The 18590-nt window shown below is 44.8% G+C and overlaps 1 protein-coding gene, 1 long non-coding RNA gene and 4 other non-coding genes across 8 annotated transcripts; all 6 read left to right on the plus strand.

Moving 5' to 3' along the window:
• Positions 1-2178: 2178 nt before the first annotated feature.
• LOC136449900 (uncharacterized) lies at positions 2179-6497 on the plus strand. Of its 2 annotated transcripts, XM_066450134.1 has the most exons (6): positions 2179-2530; positions 2660-2762; positions 3615-3838; positions 4078-4176; positions 4650-4714; positions 6371-6472. In XM_066450134.1, exons 1-3 carry the CDS (start codon positions 2294-2296, stop codon positions 3782-3784), a joined length of 510 nt encoding a protein of 169 aa, XP_066306231.1. In that variant the 5' UTR covers positions 2179-2293; the 3' UTR covers positions 3785-3838; positions 4078-4176; positions 4650-4714; positions 6371-6472. The 2 variants fall into 2 exon arrangements, with proteins under 2 accessions (XP_066306231.1, XP_066306230.1); XM_066450133.1 differs by lacking the exon at positions 4650-4714 and having other exon boundaries at positions 6371-6497.
• LOC136455778 (small nucleolar RNA snoR103) lies at positions 4924-5029 on the plus strand. Its single transcript, XR_010759246.1, has one exon. It is a non-coding gene; the product is annotated as a small nucleolar RNA snoR103 (small nucleolar RNA).
• LOC136455780 (small nucleolar RNA snoR103) lies at positions 5317-5425 on the plus strand. The gene has a single exon (XR_010759248.1). It is a non-coding gene; the product is annotated as a small nucleolar RNA snoR103 (small nucleolar RNA).
• A 6216-nt stretch (positions 6498-12713) lies between the features above and the next one.
• LOC136449902 (uncharacterized) lies at positions 12714-16253 on the plus strand. Of its 2 annotated transcripts, XR_010758181.1 has the most exons (5): positions 12714-12916; positions 13156-13252; positions 13726-13832; positions 15194-15455; positions 15929-16253. It is a non-coding gene; the product is annotated as an uncharacterized lncRNA (long non-coding RNA). The 2 variants fall into 2 exon arrangements; XR_010758180.1 differs by having other exon boundaries at positions 12714-13252.
• On the plus strand, positions 14000-14105 carry LOC136455779 (small nucleolar RNA snoR103). The gene has a single exon (XR_010759247.1). It is a non-coding gene; the product is annotated as a small nucleolar RNA snoR103 (small nucleolar RNA).
• Positions 14393-14501, plus strand: LOC136455777 (small nucleolar RNA snoR103). The gene has a single exon (XR_010759245.1). It is a non-coding gene; the product is annotated as a small nucleolar RNA snoR103 (small nucleolar RNA).
• Positions 16254-18590: the final 2337 nt, after the last annotated feature.

Raw genomic sequence — 18590 nt, forward strand, 5'->3', positions numbered from 1 at the left:
TGGGATGTACTCCTCTCAATCTTTTTTTTTATATATAATATGTGGCTTCTCATTATTCATAAACTGATTGTTCAGAGCTCAAAACTGGCTCAGATCCCTCAGTACAAGCACACCCAAGGATTGCTAACTCAAGCAACCTTGTTACAATATCTAGGAACTGCTAAGCAAACAAACAAATTAAAATTGGCAGATACCAAACTATCCAGTTTCTCCAGGAGACTCCCAGCCATCGACGCTCTGTAGTCTCCAGAGTTGATCGCTTGTTGCACCAACGTAGCATCTGTCCCCAGAATAAGATTGGAGATCCCTGCGTTTACAGCAGCCAGAACTCCATGTATGCAGCCAATTACCTCGGCCTGGAAAGCGTTCAGAAGAAACTCCACTCTTGCACGCCCCGCACACACCACAGCGCCATCTGAATCACGAATGACATATCCCCACCCACCGTCACACGAATTCGGAGAGAAAGAATCAAAGAAGCATCACAATTCACTTTCAGCTTGCCCTCCGGTGGTTTTAACCACCTTTTTCTTTACGTTGGAAAGGTTTTGTGCCATCGTCAGTCTTTGACAGTTCTGTTACATACAGTTGCACTGCATGGGCGATTGCACCTGCACATCTTAGTTTTCCCCCTGTTCTGATATTGTTCCTCTCCGCCCCCCCCCCCCCCCCCCCCCCCCAAATAGCAATGAGTAGCAGCATTCTCTTTTTGCAGTTGGTGGACAAAATATAGATGAGTACTTTTTTGGCTGAGGGCATATCCGCCATCAGTTTTCTCTCCTCCTCTAAATTGAGCAAGCACCACACCTCTCATTGTTTTGCGTTTGAAAAATAAATGGCCCCCATCCTCATCGTGTCTACTGCATACCGGGCAAGAAGCATCAATCTTCAATTTCCTTTGCATCAAATTCTTTCTCAAGGGATGGCTATTCAGTGCAAATCTCCAGAAAAAATGTTTAATTTTGTTTGGACAGTTCAGTTGCCATAGCTCTTTCCACACCTTGTCTTCTATCTGCACATTACTGCTCTGCCCTTCAGTGTTTCTTCTAGCTCGCAGCAGGTGATCTCGGCAGACTTTGTAAGCACTCCTCACACTAAACAGTCCCTTTGGGTCATAATGCCATGCTGGGCTGTTCGGTCTGTTTTCATGCACGGGTAACGCCAAGATCAGACGTGCGTCTGCCTCCCAAAAAATGTCCCGGACCAGCTCCCTATACCAGTCTCCAGTTAGTGGATCAACCAGTTCGTCCACCTGCGTAATCAAGTTCCGGCCTCTAGGAGTGATCGGTTTCCTAGACCATTCACGAGGTAACCAGGGGAGAGTTATTAATTGTATGGGTATGTTCCCGTGTTCATTCCTGTTGTTTAGTCTTTCAAGGTAGCACCTAAGGTACATTTTTTCTCTGTGGTTTCTTTCATAAAACAAGGTCCTGAGTCCTGACCCATATAAAAACAAAGGAAGGGAGGTTGATGAAAGTTGCCTTTTTTCTCTAGTGAAAATGAGTAAGTGCATCCCTGCTATTTTTTAAATGCTCTGTTGTGAATCGGTACGAAGTACTCCATCCACGAAAGAATGCAACTATGGTATCCATGCTCGTTTTAGTGGTTCAAGTTTAATCAAGTTTTTAGTAAACAATATTCACATTTATGTCTCTAAATTAGTTCATTCTGAAAGTATATTTCATAATAAATCTAATGATACATATGCTGTATCATAAATGTTAGTATTTTTTGTATAAGTTTAGTTAAATTTGAAAGCATTGGGTTTCTTGAAATGCGAGGATTGCATTCTTTTGTGGACGGAGAGACCGAGAGAGTATGGCTTAGCAATAAGAATTACGTTATTCACAATATTCTTAGTACTGCTGCTCTATGGGGGCTCTTGGAAGCTAATAAATGTTTTGTTTTCAGAAAGCAGTGTGGAAAAAATTGGAGTAGCTGCTAGTTTTTGTCAAGAACTTGAATCTGGCGTAGCTACTCCTTTTGCGTCCAGCGTCCCAGGCCCGACTACTCATCCAGGCATCCAAATCCAAGAAGCCAATGACTCCCTCTCTGGCAAAACTGGCCCATTCCTGTTCAAATTCCGTGAATGTCAGGCGGGGCCCACCAAACCAACCCTAAACCCCGGCCCCCGCATCCAACGGTCATCTCCCCTCCGCTCCGTCCGCTCCACGCTCACGCTGACACCGCTCTCCTCCTCGAGGCGCAAACCGCACCTCCACAGGAAACCCCAAGCGGCGGCCGTCCCTTCCGCGGCTCCGCCTCCCTCTGCTCTCCGATTCTAGCGGATTCCATGGCCAGAGATGACGGCGGTGCGCTGGTGCCGGCGCCGGCGCCGACGCCCGCTCCGGGCCAGGTTTACCTGCCCGCGTGGCGCCGCGCGTACGACCGCCTCGTGAAGATGCTGCGCCAGGCGTACGCGCAGGCCAAGGAGCTCTCCGTCGAGCGCGAGCACCTCATCACCGAGCTCCAGTTCCTGCAGAGCGGCCTCCGCGAGCGCGAGGAGATATCCCAGGCCTGCCTCCAGCAGGTACGAACGATTCGGGTCCCCGTCTGCGGGTTGTTCCTCTTTGCGATTGGATTCGGGGAAGGCCAGCTCGCCGCCGCCGCTAACGCGCGCTAGGTTTTCTTTTTTTCTTTGCGCCATCTCTACTTCCAGATCTGTAAGCACGAGGAGCTCCGCAAGAGAGTCGTTGAGGCTGGGACGGCGGCGCGTCTTGGCGGCAAGGAGCTTCAGATTCACTGCTACCAGAAGTTCGCAGGCAAGGAAGGAGAGGAACCAAGTTCCTTGGCCCCAGCTTTGACTGTTCCTCTTTAGGTTTCATCGTTATCTTGATACTGGTCCGCTTTTAAAATACTTGGGCTGCTACTGAAATCTGATTTTTTGAGTAATTTTGGCGTAGTAACCATTACCTTGGCTTCGTGGGTTCCACTTCGTATTCATTATTTATGATATGGGCTCTTTTGTAGTGACAGTTCGTTACTTTCTGTGTTTGATTGCACTCTCTCGATTACTGAAGTTAGTTTGTCCTCTTTAGGTATATAATACATTACTGTCCAAATTTCATTCTGCTTTCCATGGTTCGTCGTGGGCAACTGCCCTTCCTGAGCCTACTTTTGCTGCTACTATAAGAATAAGAATGAAAAAGCTTCATCTCTATTTGTTTCTGCTGTGCATTGTGTAGCTCAGAGTTGTCTCTTAAAGATAAGATTACATTGGTGTAAAACAGTCACCACACTAGAAGTTGACACCTTGTATGGTAGCTACATCTACACGTTGCAGTTTGAGATTCCAACTGTTGTTGACTATGCCATGTACATTATTTTATTTACTTTTGGATCTTACAGCAGTCTAGAGTTGTACAACAAACTAGTTTCTTTATCAGGAACTTGAATGTCGGTTATTTTTCCCACCTAATTGGGCTTTACAGTTGTGTCAATCTAGTTGGATCTGTGCATCATTTTTCATATGGTTTACAGCTGTTTAAAAGACAAAGTATATGTTTGGCACCTTGTATATTCAGTTGTTCACTGGATCTCCATGTTGCATTTTGAGATTCCAACTTATTATTTTGGAAGTTAAAGTCAAACCTTCCATTGTGTGCTCAAACCAGAACTTGCTGAGGATGATTTGGAGGTGTTTACACCAAAATTTGGAAGAAGAGTCACTGGGACTCGAAAGTTCCAGATCATGTCATCAAGGAATCAATTGCGTGCAGATCGAAACCAGCTGATTCAGATGCAAAACTGGAATCGGCTTTCTTCAGATATCGCCAGCGGATAACGACAAAGGCTATGATCGGCGCCAGGACGAGACATGTTGGACTCTACAAAAAGGGTAAAAAGAGTCCAAGTTATCTTAAATTAGGAATATTTTCTTTAGGGTTAAAAATTGTGATGAGTCGTGCTTAGACAGGAGTCATGTGCGTCTGATACTAATCAGAAGCGCAAGCGTTGCTCCTTCAAGTTCTCCCTGTCGTGTGTAAGATGTCGAAGAAGAATATTAATAAGGCAAACAGAAAATCTAAGTCTACAAGAACTTCCCAGGTCACACCTGATATATTAAGAACTTCCCAGGTCACATCTGATAGGCGAGAAGTGAAGACTACAAGAACACGTGCCTCTGAGACTAATCAGAAATGCAAATGTAGCCCCTTCAAGTCATCCCTGTCGTGTGTAAGTATTCCGTTTACTGGTATTTAGTAGGCTCATATTGCACCGCCAACACATGATCTATGACTATCAATTAGCAACACCTTTCATTTGTTATTCATGTATGGTCAATGACAATGTTGTTTTATTAAGTGAACTTGATCTGTTTTTCTAATGTGCATAAACAAATAGACTAATTGTTTTAGCTGACCTAGAGTTCATCTAAAAGACTCTGCCACTCTGGTAGGCTATATGTATGAGTTGTGTCTTGCTGTAAATATGGATTGGTAATAATTTGAGAAATTAGGTTTGGTTTATATGATTTCAAAAATATGTCTCCTTCAGAAGTGTCCTTTCTGGAAGTGCTAAAATGAACTGGAGTCTGTAACTGTGGATTAATCAACCTGTCAACCTGTTCTACAATTATAGCCTGCAAATAGTAAATATGTTCCTCTGTGTGCTCTTAAGTCTTAACTTAATCTCCTAATTCTTGGCAGGCTTCATGAGTTGCGTACGGACAATGAATAAGGTTGATGGAATTTAGTTGATTATTAAATGATTTGTAAGTGCTCATAATGGGACCACATTCACTTGCGAGAGATTAGTAAGAACCTAGCAGGATATGTTTCTTCGTTCTTGATTTATAGCTTTAACTTGCAAACATGCTGGCAGCCTTCTTGCTGATATGGTTATATATTTACAGAAACATAGTGTGATGGGTAAAATATTATATTTTATATGATTTCTACAACGTCCTAATTCTTGGTAGGCTGCATGAGTTGGGTCCTGCTGTAAATATGGACAAACAATGAAGTTGATGAATTTTAGGTGAGCGCTATGTGAGTCGTAGGTGCTCATAAAGGACCATCACAGATTTAGGGTCGGTTGAAGCATGGTGCATGGATACAATAGAATATGTTAGTTGTGTTTCATCATCCATACCAATTAGTCTGTTAGCAATCTTGTTTGTGTGCATAGACAATGCTGCATAACAATGACATGTGATCCTCTAATATTTTTTTATCCATAAACTTTAATGCCTAATCCTTGGTGTTCTGCATGAATTGCATTCAATCTAATGTGCACAGATAACAAACTGATGGAAAATATGTGTATTGTTCTCTTAGTTTTGATCCTTATTGCAATGTCCTAATTCTTGGTGGTCCGCATGAGTTGCAGCCTGCTGTATATATGGACAAACAATAAATGCGATGGAATTTAGGTGAGCATCATGTGAGAGTCGTAGATGCTCATAAAGGGCCATCGCACATAGTGTGATGCTCATAAGGATATGGTAGAACATGAGGGTTGGGTTTGACCACCTAAAATGAGCAAGTGGCTGTTTGGTAGATTATGCTCATGGAAAATATTATAATAACAAAAAGTAGATCTACTGATACTATTTCCTTGAAAATTTCAATGCCCTATTTCTTTGTTCACCTGGATCAAGCACATATTGCTGTAAACTTGGACAGAAATAAGTTGATCGAAACTAGGTAGTGTTAATTCTGATTGGTGAAGGATCTGCGAAATAGTTTGTTGGTAGTTTTCTGATTTATATTGCTTTGCATTGAACTGAACTAGAGTAGTTAGTATTTTAGATCTATTATGAACATGTGCAGTCACCAGGTCTGGTGCAGTGGTGAGAGCTGTCTCACTCAGTCACCAGGTCGCGGGTTCGAAGCAGCCTCTCCGCAGATTTTGCGGGGGAAGGTTTGCCTCGGTTTTTCCCTTCCTCAGACCCCACTCATGTGGGAGCCTCCGGCACTGTGTCCCCCCCCCCCCCCTCCCCGCCCCCCCTTTTATGAACATGTGCAGTCCCTTGCTCGATGGTGTTTGTGATCTTTAACAAAGAGCTGCTCCCTCCATTCCAAATTATAAGACGTTTTGACTTTTCTAGATGCATAGCTTTTGCTATGCGCTTAGATATACACAATGTCTAGATACATAGTAAAAACAATGCATCTAAAAATGTCAAAACGTCTTATAATTTGGAACAGAATATACTCCCTCGATTCTAAATTATAAGACATTTTAGCTTTTCTAGATATGTAGCTTTTGCTATGCACTTAGATATACACAGTCATACATTGCCTATTTGATGCTTAGAGAGTAAGAGTCTTAACTTTTGCCAGTTGCGACTGAATTGCATGATAATGGCTGCACAAGAATTTTTATTGGAGCTTTGCTATTGACATGATAGAGATGTACTTTTCAGGGGTTTCACTCTCGTAAAAGCCTGGAACTTACTGAAGAAAGGACACTGTCGAGCACAGCCAAACGATGGCTTCACCAAGGCTCTCCTTGCCCTTGATAAGAGGCTGCATGGTAAGGTATCTATGGACTGGCAGCACAAGCGTCCAGAAATGAAGGTGTGCCCAATCTGCAGCAAGAATGTTGGTCTAAGTACGAGTTCACTAAAGCTGCACCTGCAGAAGGCACACAAACGGCTCTCTGCAGACAGTGTTTGGTCTTTGAAGGTACCACCTAGGTTTTTTTTTTCTGTGGTTTCTTTCATAAAACAAGGTCCTAGGTCCTGAGTCCTGACTAGGGATAATATAAGCAAAAGAAGGCAAGTTGTCTTTTCTGTATTGAGGAGTCAGTGCATCACCCGTGATGTTTTTAATGTTCTGTTGTGAGTTACTAGTACGAAAGGTCCGGCTTATAGTACTAAGAAATACGTTATTCACAATATTCTTAGTACTGCTGCTTTATCATCTATGGGGCTTTGGAAGCTAGGAAATGAATTCTGTTTTTAGAAAGCACTGTAGAAAAGTTTGGAGGTTTTGCTGCTAAAGATTGCTGGGTTCAGGGGTGAAGCTACATTGAAAGTAGGGGTGTAAAAAAAATTTAAAAAATGATTTGTCTAAATTTTTACCATATATATGCGTAAGAATACTCCCTTCTAATTTGCTCTACCTTCACCATAAAGCTGACTAATTTTGTGTCCAGCAAACAAGCAAGAGTTCTCTTGGGGAAGATAAAAGTGGTGAGGAGGTTGGCCATTGCTACGGCCTACGGGGAGGGTTGGCTGGGTTTTGGGATCTGCTTAAACAAAGCTTCTTCAGGCCGGAATCTGAATGAATGTGAAAAGGGATGCTGACGGTGGGCCAAGAACGCCTGGAAGAAGTGATCAGGTCATCAGGATTACCAGGAAGACAAGCTCAAGGGCAAGAACCATAAGTGATGCCCTGAAGTTGTAAACATCAATAGCATACCCTAAAGTTGCGAAATAGCAGACCACTACTATTTAGCCTGCTCGGTTGGCTGGTTCGTATCGTTCTGGTTCGTGAAGAAGTACTGCTGGCTGGTTTGTGTGAGAGAAAAATACTGTTTCGGCTGGAAATTTACGATCGTTTACGACAAGCCACAGCCAAACGAAAAGGCTGATCGTTTATGATCGAGGCACTTGTTTATTATCCCTATTCAAATCCTACTGCCTCGCTCGTTAAAAAGATCAATACCAGAGGCATAAATCAACATGCTCTAGATAGTTTCATTCCTGGTTATCCAGTGAATGCATCAACCGGTACTAGCAGCCCTTTAAGCAACAAGAGATAGATCCTATTCGAAGCTTTCTCTGAGGTCAGACACAAGAACGGCAGAACTATGAAGAACACCTCATTCCGCCGTGTAGGCAGTGGCACAGGCAGATGACAAGTCTCTTGGCCCCTGGACCTTCGGAACAGGTGAGCCGATCACTTATTGGCGTTGTTGATCATACACTATAGCTAGAGGTAGAAGAAGGAAGGAACAATAGAGCGCGTACACACACAGCACAAGCACCAGCGTTGGCTGGAGCTCTGCAGAGGAGATGGCAAAACTGAACTCGTTCTTTGCAGTGGGAAACTATATATACAACTCTATCCATCTAATCCTAGTGCATAGACATGTCAGGCTGTCATGCTGCTACAGTGACTAGATGTGACAGCAGGGCTGACTTTGGTGCCTGCCCTTGTTGTGGCTACAGTGCAGCAGGGGAGTCTTTCGGCGTCTGCCCTTGCAACGGCTACAGTGCAACAACAGAGAGCCTTTCGCCGCCTGTCCCTGCCGCGCGTTCATACAGGGGAGCAGCAGATTACTTAATAATTCTTTCTCTAATTCTGCTGCTAACCCTAGAACCTCCACCATGCCTATCATCTTCTTCAACTCCGTGAACCGAAGACGACCGAGCGGCTTGGTGAGGACGTTCACGAGTTGCCGACCAATTTCGATGAACTCGATGACGATTTGCCATCCATTGACACAGTCCCTAAGGAAGTGGAACTTGACGTCGATGTGCTTGCTCCGGTCGTGGAGAACCGGATTCTTTGCGAGGGTGATGGCGAGCTGGTTGTCCACTATCAGTGCTGGTGGGTGAGCTTCCACACCGGTTAGCTCGCCCAGCAGCCAGCGCAGCCACACAGCTTAGCACGCCGCTGTGGCTGTCGCCACGTACTCTGCCTCGCATGTGGATAGCGCCACCACCTTCTGTTTCAGCGACAGCCATGAGATTAGAGCCGACCCGAGGAAGACGAGCACGACAGAGGTGCTCCGTCGTCTTTGCTATTGACATGATAGAGCCGTACTTTTCAGGGGTTTCACTCTCGCAAAAGCCTGGAACTTACTGAAGAAAGTACACCGTCGAGCACAGCCAAACGATGGCTTTGCCAAGGCTCTCCTGGCCCTTGATAAGAGGCTGCATGGTAAGGTATCTATGGACTGGCAGCAGAAGCGCCCAGAAATGAAGGTGTGCCCAATCTGCAGCAAGAATGTTGGTCTAAGTACGAGTTCGCTCAAGCTGCACCTGCAGAAGGCACACAAGCGGCTCTCTGCAGGCAGTGTTGACAGCGCCATGACCATGGAAATCCAAAAATCGATCGAGTCACTCCGGATCAGCCGAGGAGGAAGCCTGAGCCCGTCTCAGAAGCTGACCAAGGTGTTCATCAATGAGCTGAGCTTCTGATCTGTTTTCCTGTACTATAGCTGAGGCAATGTACTTGGCTCACACTGCCGTAACTTGTACTATCAGACTGAACTTTAGTGACAATAGGTTTAGTTCACACGCCTGTATGATTAGCACAAGAATGTTGAGGTATGAAGGGCGCAACACTAAGGAATAAGACTACGCTCTTGTACGTGTAGTCTGCAATTTGCAGTTTTCTTCTAATGGGATGTACTCCTCTCAATCTTTTTTTTTTATATATAATGGGTGGCTTCTCATTATTCATAAACTGATTGTTCAGAGCTCAAAACTGGCTCAGATCCCTCAGTACAAGCACACCCAAGGATTGCTAACTCGTGAGCAACCTTGTTACAATCTCTAGGAACTGCTAAGCAAACAAACGAATTAAAATTGGCGGATACCAAACTATCCAGTTTCTCCAGGAGACTCCCAGCCATCGACGCTCCGTAGTCTCCAGTTGATCGCTTGTTGCACCAAGGTAGCATCTGTCCCCAGAATAAGATTGGAGATCCCTGCGTTTACAGCAGCCTGAACTCCATGTATGCAGCCAATTACCTCGGCCTGGAAAGCGTTCAGAAGAAACTCCACTCTTGCACGCCCCGCACACACCACAGCGCCATCTGAATCACGAATGACATATCCCCACCCACCGTCACACGAATTCGGAGAGAAAGAAGCATCACAATTCACTTTCAGCTTGCCCTCCGGTGGTTTTAACCACCTTTTTCTTTACGTTGGAAAGGTTTTGTGCCATCGTCAGTCTTTGACACTTCTGTTACATACACTTGCACTGCATGGGCGATTGCAGCTGCACATCTTAGTTTTCCCCCTGTTCTGATATTGTTCCTCTCCCCCCTCCACCTCCGCAATGAGTAGCAGCATTCTCTTTTTGCAGTTGGTGGACAAAATATAGATGCGTACTTTTTTGGCTGAGGGCATATCCGCCATCAATTTTCTCTCCTCCTCTAAATTGAGCAAGCACCACACCTCTCATTGTTTTGCGTTTGAAAAATAAATGGCCCCCATCCTCATCGTGTCTACTGCATACCGGGCAAGAAGCATCAATCTTCAATTTCCTTTGCATCAAATTCTTTCTCAAGGGATGGCTATTCAGTGCAAATCTCCAGAAAAAATGTTTAATTTTGTTTGGACAGTTCAGTTGCCATAGCTCTTTCCACACCTTGTCTTCTATCTGCACATTACTGCTCTGCCCTTCAGTGTTTCTTCTAGCTCGCAGCAGGTGATCTCGGCAGACTTTGTAAGCACTCCTCACACTAAACAGTCCCTTTGGGTCATAATGCCATGCTGGGCTGTTCGGTCTGTTTTCATGCACGGGTAACGCCAAGATCAGACGTGCGTCTGCCTCCCAAAAAATGTCCCGGACCAGCTCCCTATACCAGTCTCCAGTTAGTGGATCAACCAGTTCGTCCACCTGCGTAATCAAGTTCCGGCCTCTAGGAGTGATCGGTTTCCTAGACCATTCACGAGGTAACCAGGGGAGAGTTATTAATTGTATGGGTATGTTCCCGTGTTCATTCCTGTTGTTTAGTCTTTCAAGGTGGCACCTAAGGTACATTTTTTCTCTGTGGTTTCTTTCATAAAACAAGGTCCTGAGTCCTGACCCATATAAAAACAAAGGAAGGGAGGTTGATGAAAGTTGCCTTTTTTCTCTAGTGAAAATGAGTAAGTGCATCCCTGCTATTTTTTAAATGCTCTGTTGTGAATCGGTACGAAGTACTCCATCCACGAAAGAATGCAACTATGGTATCCATGCTCGTTTTAGTGGTTCAAGTTTAATCAAGTTTTCAGTAAACAGTATTCACATTTATGTCTCTAAATTAGTTCATTCTGAAAGTATATTTCATAATAAATCTAATGATATCTATGCTGTATCATAAATGTTAGTATTTTTTTGTATAAGTTTAGTTAAATTTTAAAGCATTGGGTTTCTTGAAATGCGAGGATTGCATTCTTTTGTGGACGGAGAGAGTATGGCTTAGCAATAAGAATTACGTTATTCACAATATTCTTAGTACTGCTGCTCTATGGGGGCTCTTGGAAGCTAATAAATGTTTTGTTTTCAGAAAGCAGTGTGGAAAAAAATGGAGTAGCTGCTGGTTTTTGTCAAGAACTTGAATCTGGCGTAGCTACTCCTTTTGCGTCCAGCGGCCCAGGCCCGACTACTCATCCAGGCATCCAAATCCAAGAAGCCAATGACTCCCTCTCTGGCAAAACTGGCCCATTCCTGTTCAAATTCCGTGAATGTCAGGCGGGGCCCACCAAACGAACCCTAAACCCCGGCCCCCGCATCCAACGGTCATCTCCCCTCCGCTCCGTCCGCTCCACGCTCACGCTGCCACCGCTCTCCTCCTCGAGGCGCAAACCGCACCTCCACAGGAAACCCCAAGCGGCGGCCGTCCCTTCCGCGGCTCCGCCTCCCTCTGCTCTCCGATTCTAGCGGATTCCATGGCCAGAGATGACGGCGGTGCGCTGGTGCCGGCGCCGGCGCCGACGCCCGCTCCGGGCCAGGTCTACCTGCCCGCGTGGCGCCGCGCGTACGACCGCCTCGTGAAGATGCTGCGCCAGGCGTACGCGCAGGCCAAGGAGCTCTCCGTCGAGCGCGAGCACCTCTACTTCCAGATCTGTAAGCACGAGGAGCTCCGCAAGAGAGTCGTTGAGGCTGGGACGGCGGCGCGTCTTGGCGGCAAGGAGCTTCAGATTCACTGCTACCAGAAGTTCGCAGGCAAGGAAGGAGAGGAACCAAGTTCCTTGGCCCCAGCTTTGACTGTTCCTCTTTAGGTTTCATCGTTATCTTGATACTGGTCCGCTTTTAAAATACTTGGGCTGCTACTGAAATCTGATTTTTTGAGTAATTTTGGCGTAGTAACCATTACCTTGGCTTCGTGGGTTCCACTTCGTATTCATTCTTTATGATATGGGCTCTTTTGTAGTGACAGTTCGTTACTTTCTGTGTTTGATTGCACTCTCTCGATTACTGAAGTTAGTTTGTCCTCTTTAGGTATATAATACATTACTGTCCAAATTTCATTCTGCTTTCCATGGTTCGTCGTGGGCAACTGCCCTTCCTGAGCCTGCTTTTGCTGCTACTATAAGAATAAGAATGAAAAAGCTTCATCTCTATTTGTTTCTGCTGTGCATTGTGTAGCTCAGAGTTGTCTCTTAAAGATAAGATTACATTGGTGTAAAACAGTCACCACACTAGAAGTTGACACCTTGTATGGTAGCTACATCTACACGTTGCAGTTTGAGATTCCAACTGTTGTTGACTATGCCATGTACATTATTTTATTTACTTTTGGATCTTACAGCAGTCTAGACTTGTACAACAAACTAGTTTCTTTATCAGGAACTTGAATGTCGGTTATTTTTCCCACCTAATTGGGCTTTACAGTTGTGTCAATCTAGTTGGATTTGTGCATCATTTTTCATATGGTTTACAGCTGTTTAAAAGACAAAGTATATGTTTGGCACCTTGTATATTCAGTTGTTCACTGGATCTCCATGTTGCATTTTGAGATTCCAACTTATTATTTTGGAAGTTAAAGTCAAACCTTCCATTGTGTGCTCAAACCAGAACTTGCTGAGGATGATTTGGAGGTGTTTACACCAAAATTTGGAAGAAGAGTCACAGGGACTCGAAAGTTCCAGATCATGTCATCAAGGAATCAATTGCGTGCAGATCGAAACCAGCTGATTCAGATGCAAAACTGGAATCGGCTTTCTTCAGATATCGCCAGCGGATAACGACAAAGGCTATGATCGGCGCCAGGACGAGACATGTTGGACTCTACAAAAAGGGTAAAAAGAGTCCAAGTTATCTTAAATTAGGAATATTTTCTTTAGGGTCAAAAATTGTGATGAGTCGTGCTTAGACAGGAGTCATGTGCGTCTGATACTAATCAGAAGCGCAAGCGTTGCTCCTTCAAGTCCTCCCTGTCGTGTGTAAGATGTCGAAGAAGAATATTAATAAGGCAAACAGAAAATCTAAGTCTACAAGAACTTCCCAGGTCACACCTGATATATTAAGAACTTCCCAGGTCACATCTGATAGGCGAGAAGTGAACTACAAGAACACATGCCTCTGAGACTAATCAGAAACGCAAATGTAGCTCCTTCAAGTCATCCCTGTCGTGTGTAAGTATTCCGTTTACTGGTATTTAGTAGGCTCATATTGCACCGCCAACACATGATCTATGACTATCAATTAGCAACACCTTTCATTTGTTATTCATGTATGGTCAATGACAATGTTGTTTTATTAAGTGAACTTGATCTGTTTTTCTAATGTGCATAAACAAATAGACTAATTGTTTTAGCTGACCTAGAGTTCATCTAAAAGACTCTGCCACTCTGGTAGGCTATATGTATGAGTTGTGTCTTGCTGTAAATATGGATTGGTAATAATTTGAGAAATTAGGTTTGGTTTATATGATTTCAAAAATATGTCTCCTTCAGAAGTGTCCTTTCTGGAAGTGCTAAAATGAACTGGAGTCTGGAACTGTGGATTAATCAACCTGTCAACCTGTTCTACAATTATAGCCTGCAAATAGTAAATATGTTCCTCTGTGTGCTCTTAAGTCTTAACTTAATCTCCTAATTCTTGGCAGGCTTCATGAGTTGCGTACGGACAATGAATAAGGTTGATGGAATTTAGTTGATTATTAAATGATTTGTAAGTGCTCATAATGGGACCACATTCACTTGCGAGAGATTAGTAAGAACCTAGCAGGATATGTTTCTTCGTTCTTGATTTATAGCTTTAACTTGCAAACATGCTGGCAGCCTTCTTGCTGATATGGTTATATATTTACAGAAACATAGTGTGATGGGTAAAATATTATATTTTATATGATTTCTACAACGTCCTAATTCTTGGTAGGCCGCATGAGTTGGGTCCTGCTGTAAATATGGACAAACAATGAAGTTGATGAATTTTAGGTGAGCGCTATGTGAGTCGTAGGTGCTCATAAAGGACCATCACAGATTTAGGGTCGGTTGAAGCATGGTGCATGGATACAATAGAATATGTTAGTTGTGTTTCATCATCCATACCAATTAGTCTGTTAGCGATCTTGTTTGTGTGCATAGACAATGCTGCATAACAATGACATGTGATCCTCTAATATTTTTTTATCCATAAACTTTAATGCCTAATCCTTGGTGTTCTGCATGAATTGCATTCAATCTAATGTGCACAGATAACAAACTGATGGAAAATATGTATATTGTTCTCTTAGTTTTGATCCTTATTGCAATGTCCTAATTCTTGGTGGTCCGCATGAGTTGCAGCCTGCTGTATATATGGACAAACAATAAATGCGATGGAATTTAGGTGAGCATCATGTGAGAGTCGTAGATGCTCATAAAGGACCATCGCACATACACTAGAAGTAAGGATATGGTAGAACATGAGGGTTGGGTTTGACCACCTAAAATGAGCAAGTGACTGTTTGGTAGATTATGCTCATGGAAAATATTATAATAACAAAAAGTAGATCTACTGATACTATTTCCTTGAAAATTTCAATGCCCTATTTCTTTGTTCACCTGGATCAAGCACATATTGCTGTAAACTTGGACAGAAATAAGTTGATCGAAACTAGGTAGTGTTAATTCTGATTGGTGAAGGATCTGCGAAATAGTTTGTTGGTAGTTTTCTGATTTATATTGCTTTGCATTGAACTGAACTAGAGTAGTTAGTATTTTAGATCTATTATGAACATGTGCAGTCACCAGGTCTGGTGTAGTGGTGAGAGCTGTCTCACTGAGTCACCAGGTCGCGGGTTCGAAGCAGCCTCTCCGCAGATTTTGCGGGGGAAGGTTTGCCTCGGTTTTTCCCTTCCTCAGACCCCACTCATGTGGGAGCCTCCGGCACTGTGTCCCTCGATTCCAAATTACAAGACATTTTAGCTTTTCTAGATATGTAGCTTTTGCTATGCACTTAGATATACACAGTCATACTTGCCTATTTGAAGCAGTCATACTTTTGCCAGTTGCGACTGAATTGCATGATAATGGCTGCACAAGAATTTTGTTGGAGCTTTGCTATTGACATGATAGAGATGTACTTTTCAGGGGTTTCACTCTCCTAAAAGCCTGGAACTTACTGAAGAAAGGACACTGTCGAGCACAGCCAAACGATGGCTTCACCAAGGCTCTCCTTGCCCTTGATAAGAGGCTGCATGGTAAGGTATCTATGGACTGGCAGCACAAGCGTCCAGAAATGAAGGTGTGCCCAATCTGCAGCAAGAATGTTGGTCTAAGTACGAGTTCACTAAAGCTGCACCTGCAGAAGGCACACAAACGGCTCTCTGCAGACAGTGTTTGGTCTTTGAAGGTACCACCTAGGTTTTTTTTTTCTGTGGTTTCTTTCATAAAACAAGGTCCTAGGTCCTGAGTCCTGACTAGGGATAATATAAGCAAAAGAAGGCAAGTTGTCTTTTCTGTATTGAGGAGTCAGTGCATCACCCGTGATGTTTTTAATGTTCTGTTGTGAGTTACTAGTACGAAAGGTCCGGCTTATAGTACTAAGAAATACGTTATTCACAATATTCTTAGTACTGCTGCTTTATTATCTATGGGGCTTTGGAAGCTAGGAAATGAATTCTGTTTTTAGAAAGCACTGTAGAAAAGTTTGGAGGTTTTGCTGCTAAAGATTGCTGGGTTCAGGGGCGAAGCTACATTGAAAGTAGGGGTGTAAAAAATGTTTAAAAAATGATTTTGTCTAAATTTTTACCATATATATGCGTAAGAATACTCCCTTCTAATTTGCTCTACCTTCACCATAAAGCTGACTAATTTTGTGTCCAGCAAACAAGCAAGAGTTCTCTTGGGGAAGATAAAAGTGGTGAGGAGGTTGGCCATTGCTACGGCCTACGGGGAGGGTTGGCTGGGTTTTGGGATCTGCTTAAACAAAGCTTCTTCAGGCCGGAATCTGAATGAATGTGAAAAGGGATGCTGACGGTGGGCCAAGAACTAAGCCTGGAAGAAGTGATCAGGTCATCAGGATTACCAGGAAGACAAGCTCAAGGGCAAGAACCTTAAGTGATGCCCTGAAGTTGTAAACATCAATAGCATACCCTAAAGTTGCGAAATAGCAGACCACTGATGTGAAATACAGTGGTACGAAAATATGAATCAGGTCGAGGCACTTGTTTATTATCCCTATTCAAATCCTACTGCCTCGCTCGTTAAAAAGATCAATACCAGAGGCATAAATCAACATGCTCTAGATAGTTTCATTCCTGGTTATCCAGTGAATGCATCAACCGGTACTAGCAGCCCTTTAAGCAACAAGAGATGGATCCTATTCGAAGCTTTCTCTGAGGTCAGACACCAGAACGGCAGAACTAGAAGAACACCTCATTCCGCCGTGTAGGCAGTGGCACAGGCAGATGACAAGTCTGTTGGCCCCTGGACCTTCGGAACAGGTGAGCTGATCACTCATCGGCGTTGTTGATCATACACTATAGCTAGAGGTAGAAGAAGGAAGGAAGAATAGAGCGCGCACATACACAGCACAAGCACCAGCGTTGGCCGAAGCTCTGCAGAGGATATGGTAAAACTGAACTCGTTCTCTTTATTGAGTTACAGTGGGAAACTATATATACAACTCTATCAATCTAATCCTAGTGCATAGACATGTCAGGCTGTCATGCTGCTACAGTGACTAGATGTGACAGCAGGGCTGACTTTGGTGCCTGCCCCTGTTGTGGCTACAGTGCGGCAGGGGAGCCTTTCGACGCCTGCCCTTGCAACGGCTACAGTGCAACAGCAGAGAGCCTTTCGCCGTCTGTCCCTGCCGCGCGTTCATACATGGGAGCATCAGATTACTTAATAATTCTTTCTCTAATTCTGCTAACCCTAGAACCTTCACCATGCCTATCATCTTCTTCAACTCCGTGAACCGAAGACGACTGAGTGGCTTGGTGAGGACGTTCACGAGTTGCCGACCAATTTCAACGAACTCCATGACAATTTGCCATCCATCGACACAGTCCCTGAGGAAGTGGAACTTGACGTCGATGTGCTTGCTCTGGTCGTGGAGAACCGAATTCTTTGCGAGGGTGATGGCGAGCTGGTTGTCCACTATCAGTGCTGGTGGGTGAGCTTCCACACCGGTCAGCTCGCCCAGCAGCCAGCGCAGCCACACAGCTTAGCACGCCGCTGTGGCCGTCGCCATGTACTCTGCCTCGCATGTGGATAGCGCCACCACCTTCTGTTTCAGCGACAACCATGAGATTGGAGCCGACCCGAGGAAGACGAGCACGACAGAGGTGCTCCGTCGTCCGTCGATGTCCCCCACCATGTCTGCATCGCTGAACACAGTGAGTTGCTGCCCACTTCCGTCGGTCTTGGAAAAGACGATCCCATGATCCACCATCCTCTTGACGTAGCGCAGCAGCTGCTTCACTACAGCCTAGTGATCCTCTCGATGATCCTCTATGAAGCGGCTGACATAGCCCACGGCGAATGCAATGTCCAGCCTCGTGTGAACTAGGTAGCGCAGACCGCCGATGGTGCTTCGGTAGAGTGTTGCATCTACCTTCGCCGCTGTACTGGCCTTCGTCAGCTTCAGTCGCTCCTCCATCGAAGTTACGCACGGCTTGCACTCAGCCATGCCACTCTGCTCCAACAGCTTCGAGGCGTATGCGCTCTGACAAAGTGTGAGCGTCTCCTTCCCCTGTCTCACCTCGATGCTGAGGTAGTAGGAGAGCGCGTCGAGATTGCTTATTTGAAAACGAGCCACCATCTCACGCTTGAAGCTGTTGATGTACTCCATACACGCGTTGGTGGCGATCAAGTCGTCCACATACACGCCGCAGACGACCTCCTCTTCCCCCGTCGCCTCATGTAGAACGCGTGCTCGATTGCGCACCACGTGAACCTAAGCTCGCCTAGCGTGGCGTCAAGCTTGGTGTTCCACGCTCCCAGGGCCTACCATAGCCCGTAGAGCACCTTGCGCAGTCGAAGCACCCTGTCCTCCGCTCCCTTGACGGTGAAACCCGAAGGCTATCTGACGAAGACCGTCTGCGCCAGCTCGCCGTTGAGGAAGGCCAATTTTATGTCTAGGTGATGGACGCACCAATCCTTCGCTGCTGCCAAAGTCAGCAGTAGTTGGATAGACTCCATGCGCGCTATCAACGCAAAGACTTCTCCAAAGTCGATACCCTTGCGTTGGATAAAGCCTCGGGCGACAAGGCGCGCCTTATGCTTGACAATGGTGTCGCGCTCGTCCCGCTTGATCTTGTTGAAAGGTCCTTGTGTGGTTTTGGTAATTGAGTGACAACCTAGGTGGACTAATTGTGTTTATGTGAGATACACAGGTGATTAGTCCACAGGTACATGTGTGTGAGCAATATATGCCATGAAGGTGAAAGTGGCTTGGAGATGTTGCAAAGCTCACACATGTGATGATGAAGGAGCTTATTGCACATGAGACATGGCATGGAGTCATGTGATCAAGGTGGAG

The sequence above is a fragment of the Miscanthus floridulus genome, chromosome 5 (assembly GCF_019320115.1).
Source record: "Miscanthus floridulus cultivar M001 chromosome 5, ASM1932011v1, whole genome shotgun sequence".
Taxonomy (NCBI): Eukaryota; Viridiplantae; Streptophyta; class Magnoliopsida; order Poales; family Poaceae; genus Miscanthus; species Miscanthus floridulus.

Bases quoted from the DNA above. Each gene is read 5' to 3' on its own strand.
- LOC136449900 (XM_066450133.1), top strand. From the start codon at position 2,294: ATGGCCAGAGATGACGGCGGTGCGCTGGTGCCGGCGCCGGCGCCGACG. The intron at 2,531-2,659 runs GTACGAACGATT...CTCTACTTCCAG, and splicing joins CCCAGGCCTGCCTCCAGCAG to ATCTGTAAGCACGAGGAGCT. The intron at 2,763-3,614 runs GCAAGGAAGGAG...TGCTCAAACCAG, and splicing joins CTGCTACCAGAAGTTCGCAG to AACTTGCTGAGGATGATTTG.